Source organism: Rattus norvegicus, chromosome 8 (assembly GCF_036323735.1).
Source record: "Rattus norvegicus strain BN/NHsdMcwi chromosome 8, GRCr8, whole genome shotgun sequence".
Classification (NCBI taxonomy): Eukaryota; Metazoa; Chordata; class Mammalia; order Rodentia; family Muridae; genus Rattus; species Rattus norvegicus.
The window spans coordinates 117,397,378-117,421,688 of NC_086026.1; the positions used below are offsets into that span (position 1 = coordinate 117,397,378).

Below are 24,311 nucleotides of genomic sequence, written 5' to 3' on the forward strand. Positions count from 1 at the left end.
TGCCATGTTGCCTATGCCCCTCCAACTTGGAGCAGTTCTCCTGCCTGAACTAACAGAGTGCTGGGATTACAAAAGAGTGCCTGTATTTTTAGATTCTAGGTTAACCTTAAACCTTACTGTGTAGCGCAGGCTGCTTGAGCCTGCTACTCTCCTGCCTCAGCTTTCTGAGTAGCTAGGACTAAAGCATGTGTCTCAGGTCCTAGCCTTTCACTTTTTAAGAAGACCCTAGATGGATTTAAATAATGTTAATTTCAAATTTATTCAGCCCCAATACAGCTGAGTGCCCACATGCCTAAGGACAAAAGAACACAACCATTACTCCGATTGTAATTTACAGGGAGTCACTGTGAGTGGGCTAAATAAGTCAGTTAGAAAGTAGTCACTCTCAGTAAGCGATTCCATTGGTTCCCACAATTCTTCTGAAAGGACAAAAACTAGAAATTCTTATTATAAGATGGCTATAAAAATTATGTAGCAATATAGAAATACATAGCATATAAAGGATTAAAATGAATATATCCTTATGGATAATTATGTAAAATTTATACAGAAAAAAATGACTGGAATTAAATACAAACTGAATCTAACTCAGAAGTTAGAGACAAAAATCAGCATATAAGACAAAAACCATGCACTGTCAAAATTATACTTGGAGAGCCCAAGGTGAAGAACAACATACCATCTTTCAATATAGGTAAATCCAATAGTGCCAGTTTTTCCTCCAGCGTTGCAACAGATCAGTTTTCCTTTGGTTGACACCAGATGAAGAGGTTGGCTTGCATTTAAGGGCCATAATGTATGAAAAATATATCACTTTAAATAACAAGCACAGCCACCACAGTAAATGCTCACACTCAGAGAAACTTGGAATCAGAAACCAAATGAAGCCATAGCCAAGTCTTATCCCCACCTCCATGATGATTCAGTGAGAAGGAAAACGGGGTATGGAATTTTGGAATGGGAGGTAGGATTCAAGCAACTTTAGGTGATTATACAAAAATCTGAAAATGGATTAATGCACTACAACTGAATATAAAAAATTAAAATGATTGTACTGCTTTAATGGAATAACCTGGGATTTTCAAGTTTCCCAAATTTTGCAATTATGGTAATCTGATAATTCACAGGAAAAGTTCTAGTAGTCACAGAGATATTTTACCTAGAGAAGTAATACTCTGAAACCTGACAATGAATCCTACATTCAGAATTACTTGGACTCAGATGATAAATACTGTTAATAATTCCACAAACATATTTTTACCATAGGAAGTGACAAAATATCTATTTTAGTACCTCTTTATTAATGTTTGCCTTCTAGAAAGACATCTTGGTAGGCTAAAGGTTCTTACATAACTATTAAAATAAGCACACCTGACTCCATTTTCTAACCTAAATACTACAAACCTCTAGAAATATAAATATTCCATATGCTTTTCTTAGGTAGCTAACAAGGATAAGAACAGAACAAGGAAAAGAAACTCTAAAAAAAGGTAGTATTTTCAAATCCTGGCTAGCAAGATGGCTCAACAGGTAAAGACACTACTACCAAGACTGATGATCTGATTTGAACACTAGGACTTATACAGCGGAAGGAAGAAACACTTCCCACAAGTTGTCCTGTCTTCCACATAAGCACTGTGACATGCCCGTGTTATATGTGTATACACACACAAATAACAAAATTTCAAATTGTCTCCATCTTCATTAATCACTCAGTTACCAAAAACTATCTATGAAAATCAATTAGGTAGTTGTGGAGGGATAAGGGACAGAAGAAACCAAAGATCTGATAAGTAATATCCAACCCAACTCAAAAACTAAGTTTTGGTTTTTGTCCCTGCAAGGTTTGATCCTACAATGACAACAAAGTCAATCCAAGATTGTTAAAGTCAATTGTTAGTTTACAAAAGGCCCACCTTTGTAACAAAAATTTTGTTTAGGTAAATGAGATGGCAACCCTACCTTCAAACTGATCTAGAAAAATTCAAATAACATTAGCCCAGATGAACTTCCTGCTTAAGGTTAACTGGTTAACTTTCAACAATCCCAAAATAAGATACACCAACTATAAAATGCAAAAGGAATAGGATTTTGTTTAGTTTTATTGTCCACCCCTCTTCCCCCGTATGTGCATTTATGTGCACCCATGGAGGCATCAGAACCACTGTAGCTGAGTGACAGGCAATAATGAAGTAACCAATATGGGTGCTGGGAACTGAACTTGAGTCTTCTGGAGGCAGGTTTTCACTATGTAACTCTGGCCGGCTCCAGAGTGCTGATACTAAAGGTATGCAAGCACTCTTAACCAACGAACCTTCTTTCAAGGACTTTACAAGATTGGGAAAATCAATGTTTATTTTATTAAAATCTCAATGTTTATTTTATTAAAATCTGATTTAAATAAAACCTTTTCTCTAAACAAAATTGTGTCTGTAGAAGCAAGTATTATAAATGCAAACTGCACATGATAGAGCCAGGGACCAGACACAGTGTGTGCACCTTTAATCCCAACACTCGGAGACAGAAGCAGGTGGATCTCTTGAGTTAGAGGTTAGCTTGTTCTACAAAGTGAGTGCCAGGGCTATACAGAGAAACCCTATCTTGAGAAACAGACAGAGACGGGGGGGGGGGGGGGGCCCACACACACACACACACAAGATAGATTGATTGATTGATTTTCAATCAGAAAGGCAGACACACACAGCCGGGCGGTGGTGTGCATGCCTTTAATCACAGCACTCAGGTGGAGCTCTGTGAGTTTAAAGCCAGCCTGGTCTAGAGTGAGTTCTAGGACAGCTAGGGCTATACAGAGAAACTCAGGGGTAAGGGTGGAGAGGAGGTGGGAGGAAAAAGTAAAGAATAAAAGACAAGACTGAGAGAAATTGCAGAAAACTTGATTCCATAGGTCTTATTTACCTATTTTTATTTAATTGGAAATACAGGTTTTTAGAAGAAAAATATTAGAACTGATGATTCAGGTACCTAGATTCCTATCAATGGAAATAGCACAACAAAGGTATAGGAAATTATTTTATTAAAATTAAGAAAATCTCTAATTTTGTATCAAACTAACATATTAGAAGAAAGAAATTGGTCTACACAGGACTCATCACTTTGACATTTTATGAGCATCTTTTAGCTTGCTTCCCTTCAACCATGCATCTAAGGATTTTGGGACTATAATAGAACAAATGAAATAAGGAAAATAAAGAAAAGACTACTTGCTAAATTTTGAAACTACATGAGGTTCTATTTTATTTAGTTTTCCATCTACAACAATTGGTTATTCTAAATAAATAAATAAATAAGTAAACAAGTAAATAAATAGGAAAGGTAGGGATATGGATTAGTGGTAGAACATTACCTAGCATATGAGACCTTGAGTTTGTTCCTCTACACCTCATAAAAAGATAAAGGAAAAAAATGTTGTTTTCCTTTTTCCGATTTTTCTGATACAAGATCCCACTATATAGACTACTTAGACTACCCCTGACTTCACTATGTGGCCCAAGTTGGCTACAACCCCCCAGGAACCCCAGCTTTAACCTACTTAGTACTGAGATTCTAGGTAGTAAGATATAAGCATCACCACAGCAAACAGGTTTTTATTTCAAAATCTAAATTTTGTCCCAGGGGTCATTTTGTCCTGATTATGATATTATAGTTCTCTGCATCCAGGGAAATACGCATTAAGAAACTTTCTTTTCAATTTATTTCCATTCTACTTGCAGTAATGGTACTGTGTAAACACAATGGAGGCTCATGTCCTACCTTAGAGAGCTTACTCTAATGAAGGAGTCAAGATGAGAAGAAATCGGGGCTGGGGATTTAGCTCAGTGGTAGAGCACTAACCTAGGAAGCGCAAGGCCCTGGGTTCGGTCCCCAGCTCCGGAAAAAAAGAACCAAAAAAAAAAAAAAAAAAAAAAAAAGATGAGAAGAAATCAGCACAATCTACTTGAAGATGCTACTTAAGTCAAAGGGGAGTGGGTATCCTTTCAAAGAGCTCCTGATCTACTCAAATCATATTCTCACTCCACCTCCTACCTCCCTCAAACCCCCTGTGAACAAAACAACCAATCAGGAAAAAAATGTAAATCTGTTTTTTTCAAGGACAAAACAGACTTCCTTCTAGGAGAGACAGAGTAATGAGACAAGGATCAATACAGAAGAGAAGAAACCTGGAGCAAAATGACTAACAACTGAGGTCCTAGATAGAGACTAAAGTCTTCCTTCCATTCCTGTATCCCCAAATCCTAGAACAGGATGGTCCTCATTCAATGCCACATCAACTGTAATCAGTCTGTGGGCAATGCACACATGTGGTGCAAGTTCATATACATAGGCAAAATACCTATATACTTAGAAATAAATCTTTAAAAAGCTAACAGAATAGTAAATTCTTTACATTTTAAGGCCAAAAGAACCCATGAGCATAAGAATAGCTACCCTTACAAAAGCTGAATTATAAGGTGTTACAAACTGTTCAGGAAAATAGAATACATAACCCAATACCCATTTTCTAAAAGTCTGTATGCTTCAGGGTATGCCTGGTGGCAAAAGCCTCAAATTCCAGCACTTTGGAGGCAAAGGCAAATAGGTCTCTGAGTCTGAAGGCAGCCTGGTTTACAAAGAGAGTTCCAGATAATCAAAGCTATTTAGTAAGAACCTGTCTACTACCCTACCACCACCACCACCACCATCCTACCACTTTAAAAAAAAAAAAAAAAGACTCCTGATAAAGAGTTCAGTTGATAGAATGCTTGGCTAATACACAATGCTCTGGGTTCACTGTTGCACTGCAGAAATCAAGCAATGGTAGTGGATACCCATGATTCCACCTAGGAGGTAGAAACCAAGTTCAAGGTCATTCTTGGTTATACATAGAATATGAGGCTAGCCTGAGGTACACGAGACACTGTCCAGAAAAAAAAGTGCAGGTCTAGAATTGGTTAAAAGTGTTTATTGTTCTTTTTTAAAGACTTACTTAAAAGACATATGTGTATGGGTATTTTCCTTTCACACATATGTGTGTACCACATGCATATGTGGTACCATAGATCCTCTAGAACTGGAGCTACAAACACCACTGGGTCCTCTGGAGGAGCAACAGTGCTCCTACCCACTGAGCCATCCCTCCAGGCCCGGGTTTATTGTTCTTGCAGAGAACATTCAGTTCCCAGTACCCACATGGTGTCTCATAAACATCTGTGATTTCTTTCTTTCTTTCTTTCCTTTTTTTTTTTTTTTTTTTTTTACTTTTATCAGACAGGGTTTCTCTGTGTAGCCCTGGCTGTCCTAGAACTTACTGTGTAGAATATTAGACTTGCCTCTGCCTCCTGAGTGTTGGGATTAAAGGTGTATGCCACCATCACCCAGCCACCATCTGTAATTTCAATTCCAGAGGATTCAGTGCCCTTTCCTAACCTCCACAGGCATCTGTACTCATATGGTACACAAAAACTCACATAGGAACATACACACATACAAAAAAGTAATATTTTTAAACTACATAATTCAGTATAATTATGATATTGTAGAACACTATCTAGTTCTAAAACATTTTTACCACCTTAAGATGAAACCCCTTATCCATTAAGCAATCACTCCTCATTCCCACTAATTTCCTTTCTATTTCTACTATAAATATCCATAAAAATATAGTCATAAAAATATGGTTAGTTGTGTCTGACTTTTTCCATGTTTTCAAGGCTCACACACACTTCAGAATATGTTAGCAACTCACCCCTTTCTATGGAGATTTATATCAATATATATATTAATTGGCTTTTTATCAAAATAATCCTTCTGTTGTAATGTACATGAGCAGTCTCCTCATTTCTACAGCTCAATACTATTCCAACTGTATGTAGTATACTCCGAAGATGATCCAAGCATCAAAAGACATTTCATTCGTGACACTTTTCCAGGAATATAAGTCAAAGTAATATATAACTAAGAAAGCTGTTTGTAAACACCAAATGAAAGGTATAGAGTGTATAATCTCATTTGTGATTACAAAATCTAAAAAGACCTTAAATACTAAATTTTTTGGCAAATTTTCAAAGATAGTTTTCAATGGGTTTTTTTTTGGGGGGGTGAAGGGGTTAGGAGGGAGGTAGGGAGGGTTAGGGAGGAGTAAACAGACAGAATTTTACTATATACCTCCCAGACTGACCTAGAACTTTTGATTCTATACCTTGGTCTCCTCAGTGCTGTAATTACAAATGTGTATCATCATACCTGACTTTGTAATACAACTAAAAGGATCAACTCTATATATTCTAAATCTACCCATGATAAGTAACACCTATTTAGCACCAACTCTGGCAGGACATCACCTAATCTAAAACAATTGGCTTAATTCAGGTGTCATAGTAGTTCTGAGACAGGGTCTCAAGTAGGCACAGACAGGAATTGAACTTTTTATATACCTTAGGCAGACCTTCTGTCTTTCTACCTTTTAAGTACAATTTGTGTATGGGGCAGAGGAAGGACAACACGTGTGCATACATGAATGAGAGTGAGAGTATGTCGAGGTAGGTACTCAATAATTTTTCATCATATATTTCTATTTATTCTATTTATGTGTATGGCCTTTTGCCTACATGTGTATCTATGCACTGAGTATTTGCCTGGTACCCACAGAGGACAGAAGAAGGCTGGGACGTCTTACTTAGATCCTCTAGGACTGAGTTACAGATGATTGAGAGTAACCATACAGCTGTTTAAGCATTGAGATATCTCTTCTTTACTCAGGAGGCAGAGGCTGAGTTCAAGACCAGCCTGATCTATAGAGCAAGTTCTAAAATAGCCAGGGATGCACAGGGAAATCATGTCTCCAAAAACCACAGGAAAAAAAATCACTTATCTCTTATTCACTAAAGGTGTCAATAGTTAATGAAGGCACAGTTCATGACACAAGATTGAAGCTCAGGCTGTCATATCAACCTGTAAGTTGATATGACATATATATTATGTTTGTGTAATTTGGTGTTCTTGTGATATTCCTAATGGGGGGTGGGGCGTGGGGAGAGGAGTCCCTCTGATTCTTTTTTTTTTTTTTTTTTTTTTTTTGTTCTTTTTTTTCAGAGCTGGCGACCGAACCCAGGGCCTTGCGCTTCCTAGGTAAGCGCTCTACCACTGAGCTAAATCCCCAGCCCCAGTCCCTCTGATTCTTTTGCCAGCTTTTGGGACCCTTTTCCTCCTACTAGGTTGCCTTATACAGCCTTAACGAGGGGATGTGCCCATTACTATTACAATTTGATTTGCCATGTTTGGTTGATATCCCTGGGAGGCCTGCCCTTTTCTGAAGGGAAAGAGAGGAGGAGCGAATCTGAGGGAAAGGGGAGGTAGAGAAGGGTCTGGGAGAAGAGACAGGGGTCAGGATAAGAATAAATGAAAATTAAAAACTTTGAGAGTTTTTGGTATTTCATTTCTCCCTATTTTCCTACAGTAAGAGTTGAAGGAAGTAATATCCATTCAAAAATACTGGAACATACTTTGCATTTCAGACTGCAGACAGAAGTCAAGCAGAAAGCTCTTCTAGATCTATTCATGAATTTCAAACCTGAGCTGTGGCAGGACTCTTCTCAGAGCAAGCAATTTCTCTGGTAAGCTGTTAAATTTCACTTTGAGACAATGACATGTAAAACTTCATACACAGCAAGCTTATTAAATCTCACTAGGCTCAAATGTAAGCATATCGCCATTGTGAAAAACAAAATACCAGGTTTAATAATTTAATCATATAAAACAGGGATAGATGCTATGACACTCACTTTATATCTCACAGGCACTCAGAAGAACTGGAACACGCATCCTCATCGCCCATGTGTGGACAAACAGCCACACAAAGAATGACAGCTAAGACTAAAGCTGCTTGTTAATTGAAGGCACCAACAGGAAACTTCTGGAAATGTTACTTGTGATTTCTTAAAAAACAAATGTTTGAGTAGCATGTGATGCAGACATCTCTCCACGACCCTTCCTAAACCAAGATGACAGGCACATTTAAAGCTCACCTGTGTTATACTCCTTCAACTGCAACTCCTTTACAGGTAAGCCATCAGACGTCCGAAAGGCGTTAAGAATCTGCAAAATATGACATTTACACTAATGACACAAAGCATGGTTAAATGCTAATTTTTTATTTCCCTACTGGTTTTCACTTTACATAATTAAATCTATGATTTTTTATAAAGACAAAAATTAAACCATTCAAAATGTGATAAATGAAATTGGGCATAATGACACAGACCTATAATCCCAGCTGGCCAGAAGGCCCACAGGCTTTATGTCACCATGAATGGGGAGAGGGAAGCACACCACAGAGAGAAAGGAAGAGAGACTGAATACGATATACAAAGGACTAAGAGTCGGGTTAAGAATAAGGTGCAGTAGTAGTAGAGTATTTGCCTAGCACACTGAAGGAATTAGATTTATACCCAGCACTCTCCAGAAAAGAAAGGCAAAAGAGTATAGTTTTAAAGAGCACAGGTTTGGGGTTGGGGATTTAGCTCAGTGGTAGAGCGCTTGCCTATGAAGCGCAAGGCCCTGGGTTCGGTCCCCAGCTCCAAAAAAGAACCAAAAAAAAAAAAAAAAGCAGCACAGGTTTTGGGGTTGGGGATTTAGCTCGAGAGCGCTTGCCTACCAAGCGCAAGGCCCTGGGGTTCTGTCCCCAGCTCCGAAAAATAGAGAAAAAAAAAAAAAAAGAGCACAGGTTTTGAAATCTGTATATATTCCAAACCACTCCTTACTTGCTGTTTCTAACTTTTAATGCTTAGTGACTCATGCTAAAAACAAAATGATACACTGAGTAAATTCAATCCAGTCCAGAGCCATACAACTTGTATATAAAAAGTCTAGTTTTTTCTTCTGTCCTCAACCAAACTGTTCTTTTAGTACATTCAGGTTTGAGTTCAATCTAAAATGGCCAAATCCTGTATCTGGCAAGCTGGCTCAGCAGGTAAGAACATTTATTCCCAGTACTTGAAAGGCAGAGACAGGCAGATCTCTAAATTTGAGTTCATCCTGACCCACAGCAGAAATTCTAGCACAGCCATGACAACACAGAAAAACCCTGGGTCAAAACAAGCAAGCAAACAAACAAACAAACTAAAAACTCTGTGCTAAAAAAAAAAGGAAATGAAATAGAAAACTTCCACAAGTTGTTCTCTGACCTCCATGTGTGCCAGGCATGAAAACACTTGCCCCATATACATGCACAAATAAATAAATAAAAATAAATGTAGGGGTTGGGGATTTAGCTCAGTGTTAGAACGCTTGCCTAGTAAATGCAAGGCCCTGGGTTTGGTCCCCAGCTCTGAAAAAAAGAAAAAGAAAAAAAAATGTAATTTCAAAAGAAGAGAAGGAAAGCTCAGACTGGCCTCAAACACAAGGATGACCTTGAACTTTTGACTCAAGTTTCTATTGACTTCTCAAAAATTTTAAATCTTTTATTTTTTGTTTTGTCCAGAAAACGTATCACTAATAAAAACTATCCCTCCCTCCCTCCCTTTCTTCCTCTCCCTCCCCTTTTCTCTCTGGTTGTTTTTGAGTCAGGGTTTCTCTGTATAACCCTGGCTGTCTTGGAACTAAAGCTGTAGACCTCAAACTCAGAGATCTGCCTGCCTCTGTCTCCCAGGTGCTGGAACTAAAGGTTGGCTTCTTTCTTTTTAAAATAGTATTATATGGGCTGGAGAGATGGCTCAGTGGTTAAGAGCACCCGACTGCTCTTCCAGAGGTCCTGAGTTCAATTCCCAGCAACCACATGGTGGCTCACAACCATCTGTAAAGAGATCTGATGCCCTCTTCTGGAGTATCAGAGGACAGCTATGGTGTACTTATATATATAATAAATAAAATAAATCTTTTAAAAAAAATAGTATTATATGTCTCAGAAAAAAGAAAAACAAAACAGAAAAATTGCAATTATGTGATGTGTACCCGGGTCTGTGTGTGGGTATGTGCACATGAATGCAGGTGGCCTCAGAGGCTGGTAGAGAAGTATTAGACTCCATGGAGCTCACAACTGCCTAACATGCCCAACTAACCAATCTTGAGGTTTCAAAGAAAGTAGCAAGTGCCTAAACTACTGAGCCATCTTTTCAGCCCTCTACTGTTTAACTTCTGCTTGCTTCTGTATTATCTAGGAAGGTAGCAACATTACTATACTCACTGGTCTATTATTCAGTGTCTACAACAGTGCCCGGTACACAATACAGGAAGGACATCCTTAGCTAAAAACTGAGGTGATAGCAAAACCAAAGGCAGGACTATGTCTACATAGCAAGTTGCAGGCCAGCCAAAGCTACATAGTAAGACTGTGTCCAGAAGAAAAAGAAGAATTAGGGGGCGTGGGGGACACGGTGACACACAACCTCTCCACCCACCCCTACCTCTGAAATCCAAAATGCTATAAAATACAAAACTTTGTAATCGTTTTGGATTTCAGATTAGGGATATCAAGCTAGCTAGCAAAACATATACAAATATTCCAAAATCTAAAAATCACAACATTTGAAATATAACTAGTCCCAAGAACATCAAACAAGGGCTTCTCAACCAATAGTGGAGTAATTAAGAGTACTTACTCATAGAACATTGTAATAATTAAATGAACAAATGCTTGTTAGCATTCCACAATGTCTTGCATACTTTTACTTCTAACTAATTTCCCCCTAAATTGTCATAATTTGGACAAAAAATCCATTTAAATAGAGCAGTTAGGTAACTCCCAGTTTGACTATGAGACAGGATCCATGTAGGTCTCCTGGAACTTGATCAGGCTAACCTGGAACTCAGAGATCCACCTGGCTCTGCCTCCTGAATGCTAGGATTAAAGACGTTACCACACATGGCTTAGCTCCCAGTCTTTACGACTAAAAATCGACTACATCTTTGTGCATGCACTCCTGATATAATATGGTCTCAAGGATATTATCAAGTTTCAAGATACTAGTCATGAGTCATTTTATAAACCTTCATGTCAGTGACACCAAATAAACTCTACGGGTTATTCCAAAATTACTTCCTGGTCTAATTAGACATTATACTATAGTTACTATAGATGTTACACTGAGGAATATAGGTTGAAGAATATTCGTCATCCCTGTTTATTCACTTATCAAATAAGATGGCTAGGTAGATAGTCCCACCTGGCCTTTTTTTGGGGGGGGAGTGGGAGGGGCAGTGGGGGGAGGTACTGGAAATTGAACTTAAGGTATGCATAAAGTAAACACTATATTTCCAATTCCTTGTAGTTTTATTTTGAGACGGGTTCTCACTAAATTGCCTGGGTTGCCTCAAGTTCATTCTGCAGCCCAGACTGGTCTTAATTTTACATTTCTGCCTCAGCTTCCGGAAGAGCTAGGATTATAAGCCTGTGCTACTGGTCTCAGCTTTGGCTTCTGTTACCAAGTCCAACATTGGCACTGAGCTATTTTGGACTTTTCATTATTACTCTTAGTTAGCATACCAAGGACTAGGTTTTGTTGTGGTATTTTCATACATAAATATCATTGTACCTGATCCTATCTACACTGTCCCATTATCTGTTTCCAGGGCTCAAACTCTTGATCCTTCTCTCTCAGCCTTCTGAGTATTATTATAGCTATATATAACAACACTTGACTCTGTACCTCTCTTTATATAATCCCATAAATCTGTAATTTTTGAAAGTAAATTTTATTTATTTTTTCATGCTGAGACAAGATCTCACAATGTAGTCCAGTTTGGCCTCAACTGACAATCCTTCTGCACATATTTTCCAGGTACCACTAGAGTTATAGGCATGTGTCAACACATCTGGGCTTTTTTTTTTAATTGAAAGAAACAGAGAGAACGTATATCTTACCTCTTCTTTTGTGGCATTTTCTGGCACCCCATTTAATCGAATAAGCCTGTTAGGTTTCTCCTCACTTGGGCCAGTCCTATAATCTTGATCCTTGAATTCAGAATGTAAAGTTATTTCACAAATAAATTTATTTTTGCATGTAAAATAAAACTCAACATAAAATATACTCAAGATCAAAGTGATCTGCATTATGTTGAAGATAGGAGGTAATTATATGAAGATAGGAGGTAATTATATGAAGATAGGAGGGAATTATAATCTTCTCTCATCGCCCCCACCCTTAATATTATTGAATTATAAGTATGCTAAGACTAATGATTACTAATGGAGTCTTATAATAAGAAAAGCAGGTTTTAAAATTCTCAAAACATACTATTTGGTTACTAAGATCACCAAAAAGGGCTGGAGAGATGGTTCAGCGGTTAAGAGCACTGACTGCTCTTGCAAAGGTCCTGAGTTCAATTCCCAACAGCCACATGGTGGCTCACAACCTTCTGTAATAGAATCTGATGCCCTCTTCTGGTGTGTCTGAAGACAGTGACTGTTGTACTTACATAAATTAAATAAATAAATAAATAAATAAATAAATAAATAAATAGTCAATCACCAAGAGACCAGGTGGTGGCCCATGCCTTTAATCCCAGCACCTGGGAGGCAGAGGGAGGTATATCTGAGTTCAAGAACAGCCTGGTCTACAGAGTGAGTTCCAAGACAGCCAGGGTTACACAATGAAACCCTGTCTTAAAAAAACAAAAAGATCACATAGGAAACCTAAATAGAGATGGGTAAAATCTATTTTAAGATAATTTTCATAATTAAATTGCAAATATAACAATACTTGCTTATATTCACAAAACTTAACCTTTAAGCTAAGTAAGCTAGCTATAAGAGGAAAGATGCAACATTAACAACATATCCATGAACATCGTCATAGTTCTAAGTATTCTCTAAATAAATCTAAAAAAGAAAATAAATCCTAAATGATAGGGACTGCAAAAGTAGTAAAATCTACTCCCTGAGATTGATAATCTGCAGTCATTTTAACACGTGACATCTAAATAAGCACAATAAAGCGAAACAATGATTAAACACATACCAAAAATATGATCTGAGCCAAGGGCCTTTTTGAATGTTTCAACTCCTATATTCCACTCTCAAATATACAACTTCCTTCTGCATGTTTGTATAAGAAGGCTTTAGGGACTGAGCAGCTCCCATTCTACACTTCACCCGTGACAAAAGCATTATCAATCACCTCATCAACATACCTGAAGGTCTTGTTGGGCATCTCTGGACATTTTGCCCTGAGGAAAAGACTTGCTCTGGCCATAGCCAAAAATCTGGCTTCCTGGCAACCTGTGATCCACATCACAGTACTCCATGCTTCTGTAATCTGTGTCTTGTCGGCCAAGAAAGTCCAAATCACCTTCTTCTTTAAACAGACCAGCATCTGAACTCTGTTGTTCACCTGCAGAAAGCTTTGGCTTATCTTGGTCTTGCACTGGACTTTGGCTGTTTTGAAAGTCTGATTGAGATTCATGTTCAAAAGTTCCACTTTGTGTTTCTCCTTCTCTTGTTTCTGAATGCTCAAATTCTCCCTTCTGAACACCAAAAGCGGGTCTTTCTACTGTATGGTCATGTGTGGATTCTTCTCTCTTGTTCATATTCATACCAGAATGTTCTCTCTCTTGTGCAGGAGGCTGAATGTAATCCAAAACTTTTGGATCCACAGGAGGCATTTCTCTATCTTTAAATTCCATACAAGGTCCTACCTCTCTGCCCCTAAAATCTTGGTAAGTCCTAGAACGATGTCTACCTCTGAAGTCTGAGTGTGGCGCATCCCTGTTCCTAAAGTCTAAGTCAGTAGTAGCCGAACCTCGGCCTCTGAAGTCCACCTGTGCTCCATCTTTATCCCTGAAGTCCAAGTCAGATACTTCCCTGTTCCTAAAATCAGAACGAGACTGATCTCTGGATCTAAAATCCAAATCTGATAAATCTCTTCCCCTAAAATCTGCATGGGATCCATCTCGGCCTCTAAAATCTAAATCATAAGCGCCCCGCCCCCTAAAGTCAGATGGAGGAGCATCTCTACTTCTGAAGTCAGCAGTATGAGAGTCCCTGTCTCTGTAATTTATATGAGGTGTCTCCCTACCTCTATAATCTATAGGAGCACCATCTCCACCCCTGTAGTCCATAGGTGGTCCTTCTCTATCCCGAAAATCCCCAGAATGTATGTCCCTATTCCTGAAGTCCAACTGTGCTGAATCTCTGCTCTGGAAATCCGAAGATGAAAAATCTCCCCCTCTGAAATCGTGTCCAGGCCCCTCCCCTCCTTGATAGTCAGCGTGTGGTCCATCTCTAGCTCCATAGCTGAAAGAATGCTCCTCTACATTTGCAAAGGGAGGTCCTGAATGCCCCTGGAAATCAAAGGGAAGTGAATCTCTGCCAGGAAAGTTGCCCGGGTGTCTCTCTTGAGCATGGCTCTTAAGGGGAGGAGGAGGATAGTCCCTGTTCCACCCGGGAGCAAACCTTTCTTCTTGGCTCCCACTGTAGAAACAAAGACAGGGTTATTCATATTGTCCAGAGTTTGAAATCTACACACCAGCACATTCTTCTCTAATCACAGCATATTCTTCTGTAAACATATTTTTGGGGGCAGAGTTCTGTAACAAGGTCCTAGATCTGCAGAAAACAGCAAGTTTTGCTATTTTAAGATGAGGTGTCCGAGTAAACTTTTATGCTCCCATTTCAGAACACGAGGTAAGTCAACACAAGGTTTTCAACATGACTGCTGCAGAAAAAGCTTTCACCCAGTCCTGCAACAGGGAAAATCCGCAATACCAGATAAGCTAATAAAGGTAACATACTACAAAAGTTCCCAGTTTCTACAGTCAAGGAACTTAGAATTCCAAGGTCATCATGACAATTACTACACATGTGGAATTGGGAAATCAGTGCAATTTTTTGTTTGTTTGTTTTTGCTTTTGATTTTCAGACAGGGCTTAGTTATATAGCCCTAGAAATCACTATGTAGACCAGGCTGGTCTTGAACTTGAAGTAACCCTCTATCCCCTCTGCTTCCTGAATACTGGAATTATAATAAACAATCATGCTCAGCCTCAAAGTATAAACTTTCTTGTAAGTTCCAGAAAGTGTCCTTCTCATTGTTGCACACAATGGTATACATTTCAAAATATTTTATTATATCTACATCATGAACTCTAATTAATCCAAATGAGTATAGGCCAAAAAAGGAAAGACTCATATATATTACTGTGACCAGTAGAAGCACAAACCCCAGTTCTACTGTGCCTCTAATTAGGACTCTCAGCTGGGCCCAATCATAACTATCACAGTATTACCACGTAAGACAAATGAATCATTCCACAAAGCACGTTAGATCATCTACACCAAGCTAAATTATCTAGGAGCTTAAGGCTAAAAGTCACCTAGAACATTAGATCTTTAGGCATTATCTCCATGTCCCAAAGAAAGAAGTTGACAAACAAGATTCTAATGCCTCAAGATAACTTTTTATTGCAATAAAACATATTTTTAAAATACTTAGTTAGAAAAAGAACAACAAAAAAGAATAACTGGGACAGGAGAGATAGGTCTGTGGTGAAAAGTACTTGTTCTTCCAGAGGCCCTAGGTTTGGTTCCAGCACCCATGTGACAGCTCACAACCTGTATACTCCAGTTCCAGGAAACCTGACACCCTCTTCTGGCCTCCAGGAAACAAGCACACACAATAGGTACACATTTAGACAAAACAGCCATTCACATAACTCAAGAAATAAACAAGTGGAGCAATGGTGGCACAGGCCTTTAATCCCAGGACCTAGGAGGCCGAGCTGCTAGAGAAACCCTGTCTCAAATAAACAAAAAACAAAAAACAAAACAAAACAAAACAAAACAAAAAAAAGGAGAAATAAACAAGAGTTGCCCAGTCTTTCAAAGTACCCAACATTTTTCCTTTGCCTAATCACTAGAGCACTTTACACATTTTGGCTTTGGTCAAAGATCAAGAGACAGCCATACAGGGCAGTGTACAACTATTAATCTCATTACTTGGAATGTTGAGGAAGAGGATTCTGAATTTTAAGGCTAGTCTTAAAATGAGAACCTATTTCAACAAATCAAAAACAATCAAGGAACTTAGGTAGGCGATTAGACACTGAGGAACATGAAAAAATAAATAAATAAAGACGGCTTAAGAGCTATCTACTGCTTGGCAGTACAACAAAAACATAGATTATCAGAACCAACTCAAGTTTCTCCTCTCAAGACATACAAACCCTTCTAAGCTCAAACTATACCAGCACAGTACACCACAGTAAAAGTCAAAGACAGTCTATTCTAGGTAACTCAGTTCAGGAGAACTAACTGTTCCAATAACATCACCACTCCCTTTGTATCTTTTTTTTTTTAATTTATTATTTGTGTGTTATATATGTACATGTGTGGGGTGCATTTGCATGGGTACTTGTATGCAGAGGCTGGAGGAGGACACTGGATATCTTCTATGGCTTTTTTATGACAGAGTTTCTCACTGAATCTGACATTTACAGTTTAAGCAAAGTTAACTGGACTGAGCTTCCAGGACACTTCAGTTTGCACAGGGGTTACAAAAACATGTTTTGTTTTGCTTTGTTATTTATGTACTAGGAATTTAAAATCGGGTCCTCTTGATTTCATAGCAAGTACTCTTTCCCAAGAAGCTGTCTCCCCAGGAGTACCAAGCCCTTTCATAAAGTAAATAGATATTTAAAACATTAACCTAAACATTAGAATAATACACATTTAGTGGATTTTCAGAACAGAAAAGCTTCTATTGGTTCCCAGTAACATTAACATAAGATTAGTTATATCTTTTTGGTTCATCATAAACAAATTTAAATATTCATTAACCACAGTCTCCCATACTTAAAAATCATTTAAAGTCATTCATTAGCTTTCTAGAATACTCAAGCTTCCTTGGACCCTCTTGGAATGACTTCTGAGACATCTCAAAGTAGGCATTTTTTTGACCAGAACACATCCAGCATTGTCCTTAAATACTATCATGAAGATTTAATCTTACCCTTCTAAGTGAAGCAGATCTAGAGTAACCTACTACCTTACAGTTCTTATATCTAAATTTTATAGTCTAATCAAAAGCCAGCTCTATTAATATAAACCAGCAATAGTGCCAAGAGTGGTGGCTCATGCCTTTTATTTCTGTGAGCTCAAGGCCAACCTGGTCTACATAGCCAAGTTCATGACTAGCCAGGGCTATAGTGAAACCCTACCTCAAAACAATGAGGGGTTGGGGATTTAGCTCAGTGGTAGAGCACTTGCCTAGCAAGCACAAGGCCCTGGGTTCGGTCCTCAGCTCCGGAAAACAAACAAACAAACAAACAAACAAACAAACACCAATGAGCACCAGTGGTTATAGCAATTATTTTAAACTAATGTAAAATAATTTTGGAAAAAAAAGTATTTCAAAGAGAAAATAAGACGTTTTCCTGCAAAATACCCTTTCTTATTTTTTGAGTCTCCCAAAAATGGATTGCTATCTCCCTCTGGTCAAAAACCTTAAAAATTAGACATTAATGAGTTGGGTAAAGACAAGAGGATCTCTAGGATCAAGTTGTAGGACAGACAGGACTATATAGAGAGGCTCTGTCTTAAGAATAAAACAAAAACAAAACCAAAAAACCAAGCAAACAAAAATCCAAGCATTCTGAAGGCAGAGTCAAGAATTATGTAAGTTAGAGGCCAGCTTGGTTTCACTGTAGGTTTCAGGCTCACCAGGGTTACGAGTGAGATTGAACATAAAAGATCATGAGTTCAAGGCCAGTCTGGCCTACACAGAAAGATAAAACAAAGCCAACAATCAAAACTTTAAAAAGCCAGGTATGGTAGCTTATACCTACAAAGAGTATTCAGGCTGAGGCAGGAGTCTCACCTCAGGGTCAAGGTCAGCCTGAAATAGAGTGAAATTCTGTTATATTAAAAAAAAAAAGAGGTTGGGGATTTAGCTCAGTGGTAGAGTGCTTGCCTAGGAAGCGCAAGGCCCTGGGTTCGGTCTCCAGCTCCGGAAAAAAAAAAAAAAAGAAAGAAAAAAAGAAAAAAGAAAAAAAAAGAAAAAAAAAGAAAAAGAAAAAGAAATGAAAAAGAAGAGGAAAGAGGGAAAGAGAGAGAGAGAGAGAGAGAGAGAGAAAGGAAGGCAGGCAGGCAGGCCGGCCGGCCGGCCGGCCAGGCTTGAATCCCAGCACTGAAGAGGCAGAGGCAGGAGTATGTCTGAGTTAGCAGTCTACAAATCAAGTTCCAAGACAGCTAGAGCTGTTACACAGTGTAACACCCTCAAAAAAAACAAAAACCAACAAAAAAAAAAATTTTGAAAATTTTTTAAAGCAAGTGATAACCTACAATAAGCAAATAAAAGTTTAAGTTTAATGGTTCAAAGACAAAATATTCTATAAAAAATAATTTTAAGGGGTTGGGGATTTAGCTCAGTAGTAGAGCGCTTGCCTAGGAAGCGCAAGGCCCTGGGTTCGGTCCCCAGCTCCGAAAAAAAGAACCAAAAAAAAAAAAAAAATAATAATAATAATAATAATAATAATAATAATTTTAAAAGAAGCTTTGGCTGGAGAGATGTTCATTACTTAAGACGACTGACTTTTCCAAAGGATTCCTACACCCATATGATGGTTCATAAGTTGCTCTAACTCCAGTTCCACAAGATCTGATGTCCTCTTTTGGTCTCCACAAGTACTGAATGAATGTGGTAAGCAGACATAAATACATACATACATACACACACACACATACATACATAATATGGTAAACAGACATATAAATACATACATAAAAATAAATAAATAGGGGTTGGGGATTTTAGCTCAGTGGTAGAGTGCTTGCCTAGCAAGCGCAAGGCCCTGGGTTCTGTCCCCAGCTCTGGGGGGAAAAAAAAAATCATTCTTTTAAAAAATGGGTGGTGTTGGTGGCACACGTCTTTAATCCCAGCACTCATGATGCAGAGCCAGGTGAATCTGAGTTCAAGGCCAGCCTGGTCTACAGAGTGAGATCTAGGATAGCCAGGGCTACACAGAGAAACCCTGTCTTAAAAAACAAAAACTGGGGCTGGAGAGATGGCTCAGGGGTTAAGAGCACTGACTGTTCTTCCAGAGGTCCTGAGTTCAATTCCCAACAACCACATAGTGGCTCACTACCATCTGTAATGAGATCTGATGCCCTCTTCTGGTGTGTCTAAGAATAGCTACAGTGTACTTAAATGTATATAAGTTGAGAGAGAGAGAGAGAGAGAGAGAGAGAGAGAGAGAGAGAGAGAGAGAGAACAAAAACCTCCAGGGTTGAGGATTTAGCTCAGTGGTAGAGCGTTTGCTTAGCAAGCGCAAGGCCGTGGGTTCCATCCTCAGCTCCAGATAAACAAAAAAACAAACAAACAAACAAACAAAAAAACCAAAAACAAAACAAAACAAAACAAAGGTGTTCTTAAACGGGGGATTGTTCAACAGAGCCAAATCTACCTAATATTTTTGAATGACTACTTAAACCACCTTATAGAAATAGTCTGACATACAAAATAATTATCCATAAATAGACTAAGAAAACAGACAATAACATAAATATTTTTAAATCTTACATATAAGCACTGATTTAGACTGGAGTTTGACATTTTTTTTTTACTTTATTTAGTTTTTTGAGGCAGGGTCTCTTTAAGTAACCTTGAATGTTGTGGAACTCATTATGCAAACCAGGTTGGCCTCAAACTCACAGAGACCCACCTGCTTCAGTCTCCTCAATGCTAGAAGGAAAGGCGTGTGGCCACCATGCCTGGACAAAGTTCATATATAAAAAGTCAGACAGTACGTATACTGGACTGGGGCTTTATTATACAGTATCTATCACAACTATTCAATCTATAACTGCAATATGAAAGCAGCCACACACAACTTGTAAATAACTGAGCATGGCTATGTTTTGATAAGTTATTAAGTAATATTTTAAAAATATTGCCAGGTATGGTGGCACAAGCCTTTAACCCCAGCAATTGGGAGGTAGAAGGAAGCAGATCTGAGTTCAAGTCCAGCCTACTCTACAGAAGAGTTCTAGGACAGCCAGGCTACACAGAAACCCTGACTTGGGTGATGGGCAAAATGGATCAGCAGGTAAAGGAACTTTCTGCTAACCCTGAAAATTTAAGTTCAGACCCCTGACCTATGTGGTTGAAGGAGAGAACTCTCTCAAGTTGTCTTCTGACCCTCGAACCTGTGCAATATAGTACACATGCCTACACACATTAAAAAAAATAATAGAAAATAGATAAATAAATATGAATGAATAAATGATTTTAGCCAGGCAGTAGTGGTGCATGCCTTTAATCCCAACACTCAGGAGGCAGTGGCAGGCAGACCTCTGAGAGCTGAGGCCAGCCTGGTCTTGGTATCAAGTTGCAGGACAGGTAAAAAGGTTATCAAGGAGTTAAGGCTATAGCTCAGGGCCAAAGGATTTGCCAAGCACACAGGAAGCCCTGGGTTCTAACCCAATTTCATATACATAGAAGTGAAGAGAAACAGACATAGGAAAACACCTGGCACACTGGTTATATACTCTCAGTCAATTCAGAAATTACCAGAAACTTTACAAATATTTTCTAGTTCTAAAAAAGCTTAGTTATTTCTCCACAAAAATATCTGCCATTATAAGCAGGCCAAAAGTTGTTATAAATACCTGACAAATTCAATATTTAAAATTTAAGACTTACCGAAAAGGTCCTGTTCTGTTAGCAGATCGAGAATCCCCCCACATCTCTTTCTATGTCAAGAAAGCTTCAGTAAGTAGATATTTTTCCTACCAAACTCTAGCAGGGTAGTACCTGTACAAAATAAACCACAAGTGAGTACTTTAGGACATGAAATATAGGCTAAACTACTTAATCCTTGCTTGCTAATTTTATCATGGATAAATTCAAGTTTATTTTCAGAAGTCACTTTAAAATATTTATACAGTGTTAGTGAGAAAGCTCAGTGGGTTACAGCACTTTGCCCAAAGCCTGACAGGCTGAGTTCAATTCCCTAGATCTATACAGTAAAGAGAACCAACTCCCAAAAGTTACTCTCTAATTTCTTCAAACACACACACTTAAAAAAATCTTTATAAAAATTTTTTTCAGCCTAGGGTGGTGGCACATGTCTTTAATCCCAGCACTCTGGAAGCTGACTCTTGGATATCTGGAAATTCAAGGCCAGTCAGGGATACACAGTAAAACACTGTCCAAAAAAACAAGTTTAGAGCTGTGAGACGGTCAGCAGTAGAGCTTGTCACCAAGCCTGACCCCTTTTCCCCAGGACCTAAAGTAGGAGGAAAGAACTAATTCCAATTTGTCCTCTGATTTCCACAAACACGTGGTATGTATACAGACAAGAACTTTTTTTTTCCCCAACTAAAAATGTGTGTTCTGAGCTAGGTAGTGGTAGCATTTGCCTTTAATCCAAGCACTCTGGAGGCAGAGGTAGGCAGATCTGTGAGTTCCAGGCCAGCTTAGTCTACATACAAGACATGTTTCCAGGACAGCCAGAGCTCTTGTTACACAGAGAAGCCAGTACTCAAGAAAAAGAGGACTAGGGGAAGGGAGTAACGGAGAAAAGAAAAAATGTGTTGACTCCCACAGATGACTCTGACCTTCATACAAGTCATGTAAGATGCAAACACTCTCACACAAAAAGTATTTAAAAGTTTTACTTTCTTCAAAATAGTGAACAAGGAATATTTCACTTCCAATAGTTCTTTCCTGAGTAATTTTTTCAGCACTCACATGTCCACTACTAGAAAGAGCATCTTAGGGGTTGGGGATTTAGCTCAGTGGTAGAGCGCTTGCCTAGCAAGCACAAGGCCCTGGGTTCGGTCCCCAGCTCCGAAAAAAAAAAAAAAAAAGAAAGAGCATCTTAGCATTAACCTCCTCCTTAGTCTGTGTGGCTACTCCTATACTATCTAGCTCAGTTAATCACAATACTTATTATCCTCACCAGTGATTGCTTTGAAGACAGGCATGTAACCTAAATGAAGCTGAGAACTTATCTCCAGGACTTTTCTTGTAGCTACTGAAAGGTCTTCATGGATTTATAAGGGTTTCCTAAATGTGACACAACAAATAAAAGGAAAAATAAAACGTACCATCAAAATTAAATACTTTGTACATCCAAGGACACTTGATGTCAAGAAAACAAACAAACAAAAACAATCCACAAGTCATGAAAAAGGCTGACATGAAGTTTTCAAGGTCTAATTCATCCAAAGAACAAGCAATAACCATTGAAAAAAGCTAAAGGGCATATGGCAAGATGGCCAATTAGGGTGAAAGTCCTTTCAGCATAAGCCTGACCACCTGTATTCCATCACTGGACACCACAGTGGAAAGAGAAAAAAGCATCTCTCAAAAGTTGCCTTCTGGGGTTGGGGATTTAGCTCAGTGGTAGAGCACTTGCCTAGAAAGTGCAAGGCCCTGGGTTCGGTCCTCAGCTCTGAAAAAAAAGAAAAAAAAAGTTGCCTTCTGACTTCCACACATATACGTGGGATGTTTCCATACTCATACACATTGCATACAATAATAATAAATCCAACTAAAATTGGGCTGATGAGGGCTGGAGAGATGGCTCAGAGGTTAAGAGCACTGACTATTCTTTCCAGGGTCCTGAGTTCAAATCCCAGCAACCACATGGTAGCTCACAACCATCTGTAATGAGATCTGATGCCCTTTTCTGGTGTGTCTGAAGACATAGACAGTGTACTCACATATATAAAGTAAATTAACCTTAAAAAAAAAAACCCACATTGTTTAAAAAAAAAAAATTGGGCTGATGAAATGGCTCAAAGGATAAAGTACTTGCCACCAAGCCTGACAACCTGGGACTCAAACAGGGTGCAAAGAGGACTAACTCCCAAAAGTTGTCCTCTAACATATGCATACACCATGGCCACACCCTCACTCACACAAATAAATAATTAAAATGTAAAAAAAAGTAAATAAAATGTAAAAGAAAAAGTCATCTTCAAAGCAATAGGAACACTGGACAGTATTTTTATCCTCTCTTGCCCTCTACTTCTTCAATATAGCAGTAAGTTTGTTCTTTCAGCAGTACAGTCTACTTCTGAGTTCCTTTGTAAGAAAAGAGCAAATAGGGGCTGGGGATTTAGCTCAGTGGTAGAGCGCTTGCCTAGGAAGCGCAAGGCCCTGGGTTCGATCCCCAGCTCTGATAAAAAGAAAAAGGAAAAAAAAAAAAAAAAAGAGCAAATATATTTGCAAATTATTTTATTCTTTTGTTCTGCCCTGTCCAGAAGGAGAGGGATATCTGGAGAACTGATACAAAATGCGTCTTTCTATTTCATCTAACAGAATTCAAACAGAAACCTGTGCCTTTAACCTTAGGACTCAATCAAGCTATAGGTGCAGATGCCAATGCTAACAGATAGATAAGTACTTGGAGATCAGGTCATTCAAAAGCAGCATGTAGGAGCTGGAAAAGTGGCTTAATCAGAGAGATAACTCAAGCTATGATCAGACTGATTTAGCCATAGGTGACTTTGAATGTCTGAACCTCCTGCCTCTACATTTCCAGTGCTAAGATTATAGACAAGTGGCTTGCTATACTAGGCTTTCTCTTTGTCTTGTTTGTTTTGTTTTAACTATTGCTGTTGATCTGCTTGGCTTTTATTAATCATGGTCTCACACTATAACATAAGCTATCCTTGAACTCACTATGTAGCCGAGGCTAGCCTAGAAACCAAGATAATCTTTTGTCTCAGTCTTTGAAGTGTTTGAATTAGTACATGAGCTACCACGGCTAGTTTGTTTTAGCCAAGGATGACCTTACCTCCTAATCCTTTGGCCTCCACATTCCCAAAGCAGCATACAAGTGGGTACCACTACATACAGGAAGATGATTCTGATAAAGCAACTGAGGAAAAGGCTCCAGCAAATCAATCTACACAAAATACTCCAGACAAAATTACAGAAAATCAAACAGAAATGTAAAGATTCAACATCTTCAACACCAAGATCAATAAGTCAAGAATCTTTCAAAAAGCAGAAAGAGCCTGTGATTCGAGTAGAGACAAGCCTGATCTACACATCAAGCTCCAAGACAGCCAGAGCTATATAAGAAACCTACATAAGAAACAAACGAAAAAAGCAGGAAGAGGGGGAAAAATCCTAAAACACCAAAAGCACCTATTAAATATAAAAGGTAAAAATTCAAGAGAAGGGGCTGGAGAGGTAGCTCGGCAGTTAAGAGCACCAACTGCTTAAAGCAACAGTGTACTCACATAAAATAAATAAATCTTTAAAAAATGTTCCAAGAAAAAAGGAGGCTCTCTTCACAAAGGAAATTTATGAACTGCTTCAGGATGACTGACTAGCATACTATTCAAAGATCTCTGGCAATGGAGGAAG

The 24,311-nt window shown here is 38.6% G+C and overlaps 1 protein-coding gene across 7 annotated transcripts in view; it reads right to left on the reverse strand.

Annotated features, from left to right (window-relative positions):
• The window catches only part of Rbm6 (RNA binding motif protein 6), a 103,791-nt gene that overhangs the window by 69,771 nt on the left and 9,709 nt on the right, over positions 1-24,311 (reverse strand). For 2 of the 7 annotated variants that reach the window (XM_006243781.4, NM_001108186.1), the window contains exons 2-5: positions 20,628-20,738; positions 13,123-14,401; positions 11,855-11,944; positions 8,022-8,091 (exon numbers count right to left, since the gene is read on the reverse strand). In XM_006243781.4, coding sequence (XP_006243843.1) covers positions 8,022-8,091; positions 11,855-11,944; positions 13,123-14,401; positions 20,628-20,671 — 1,483 coding nt within the window. In that variant the 5' untranslated portion in view covers positions 20,672-20,738. Of the gene's footprint in view, positions 1-8,021; positions 8,092-11,854; positions 11,945-13,122; positions 14,671-20,627; positions 20,739-21,888; positions 21,996-24,311 lie in introns of those variants that run through there. The other 5 variants (XM_006243780.5, XM_063265629.1, XM_063265628.1 and 2 more) reach the window with 5 other exon arrangements.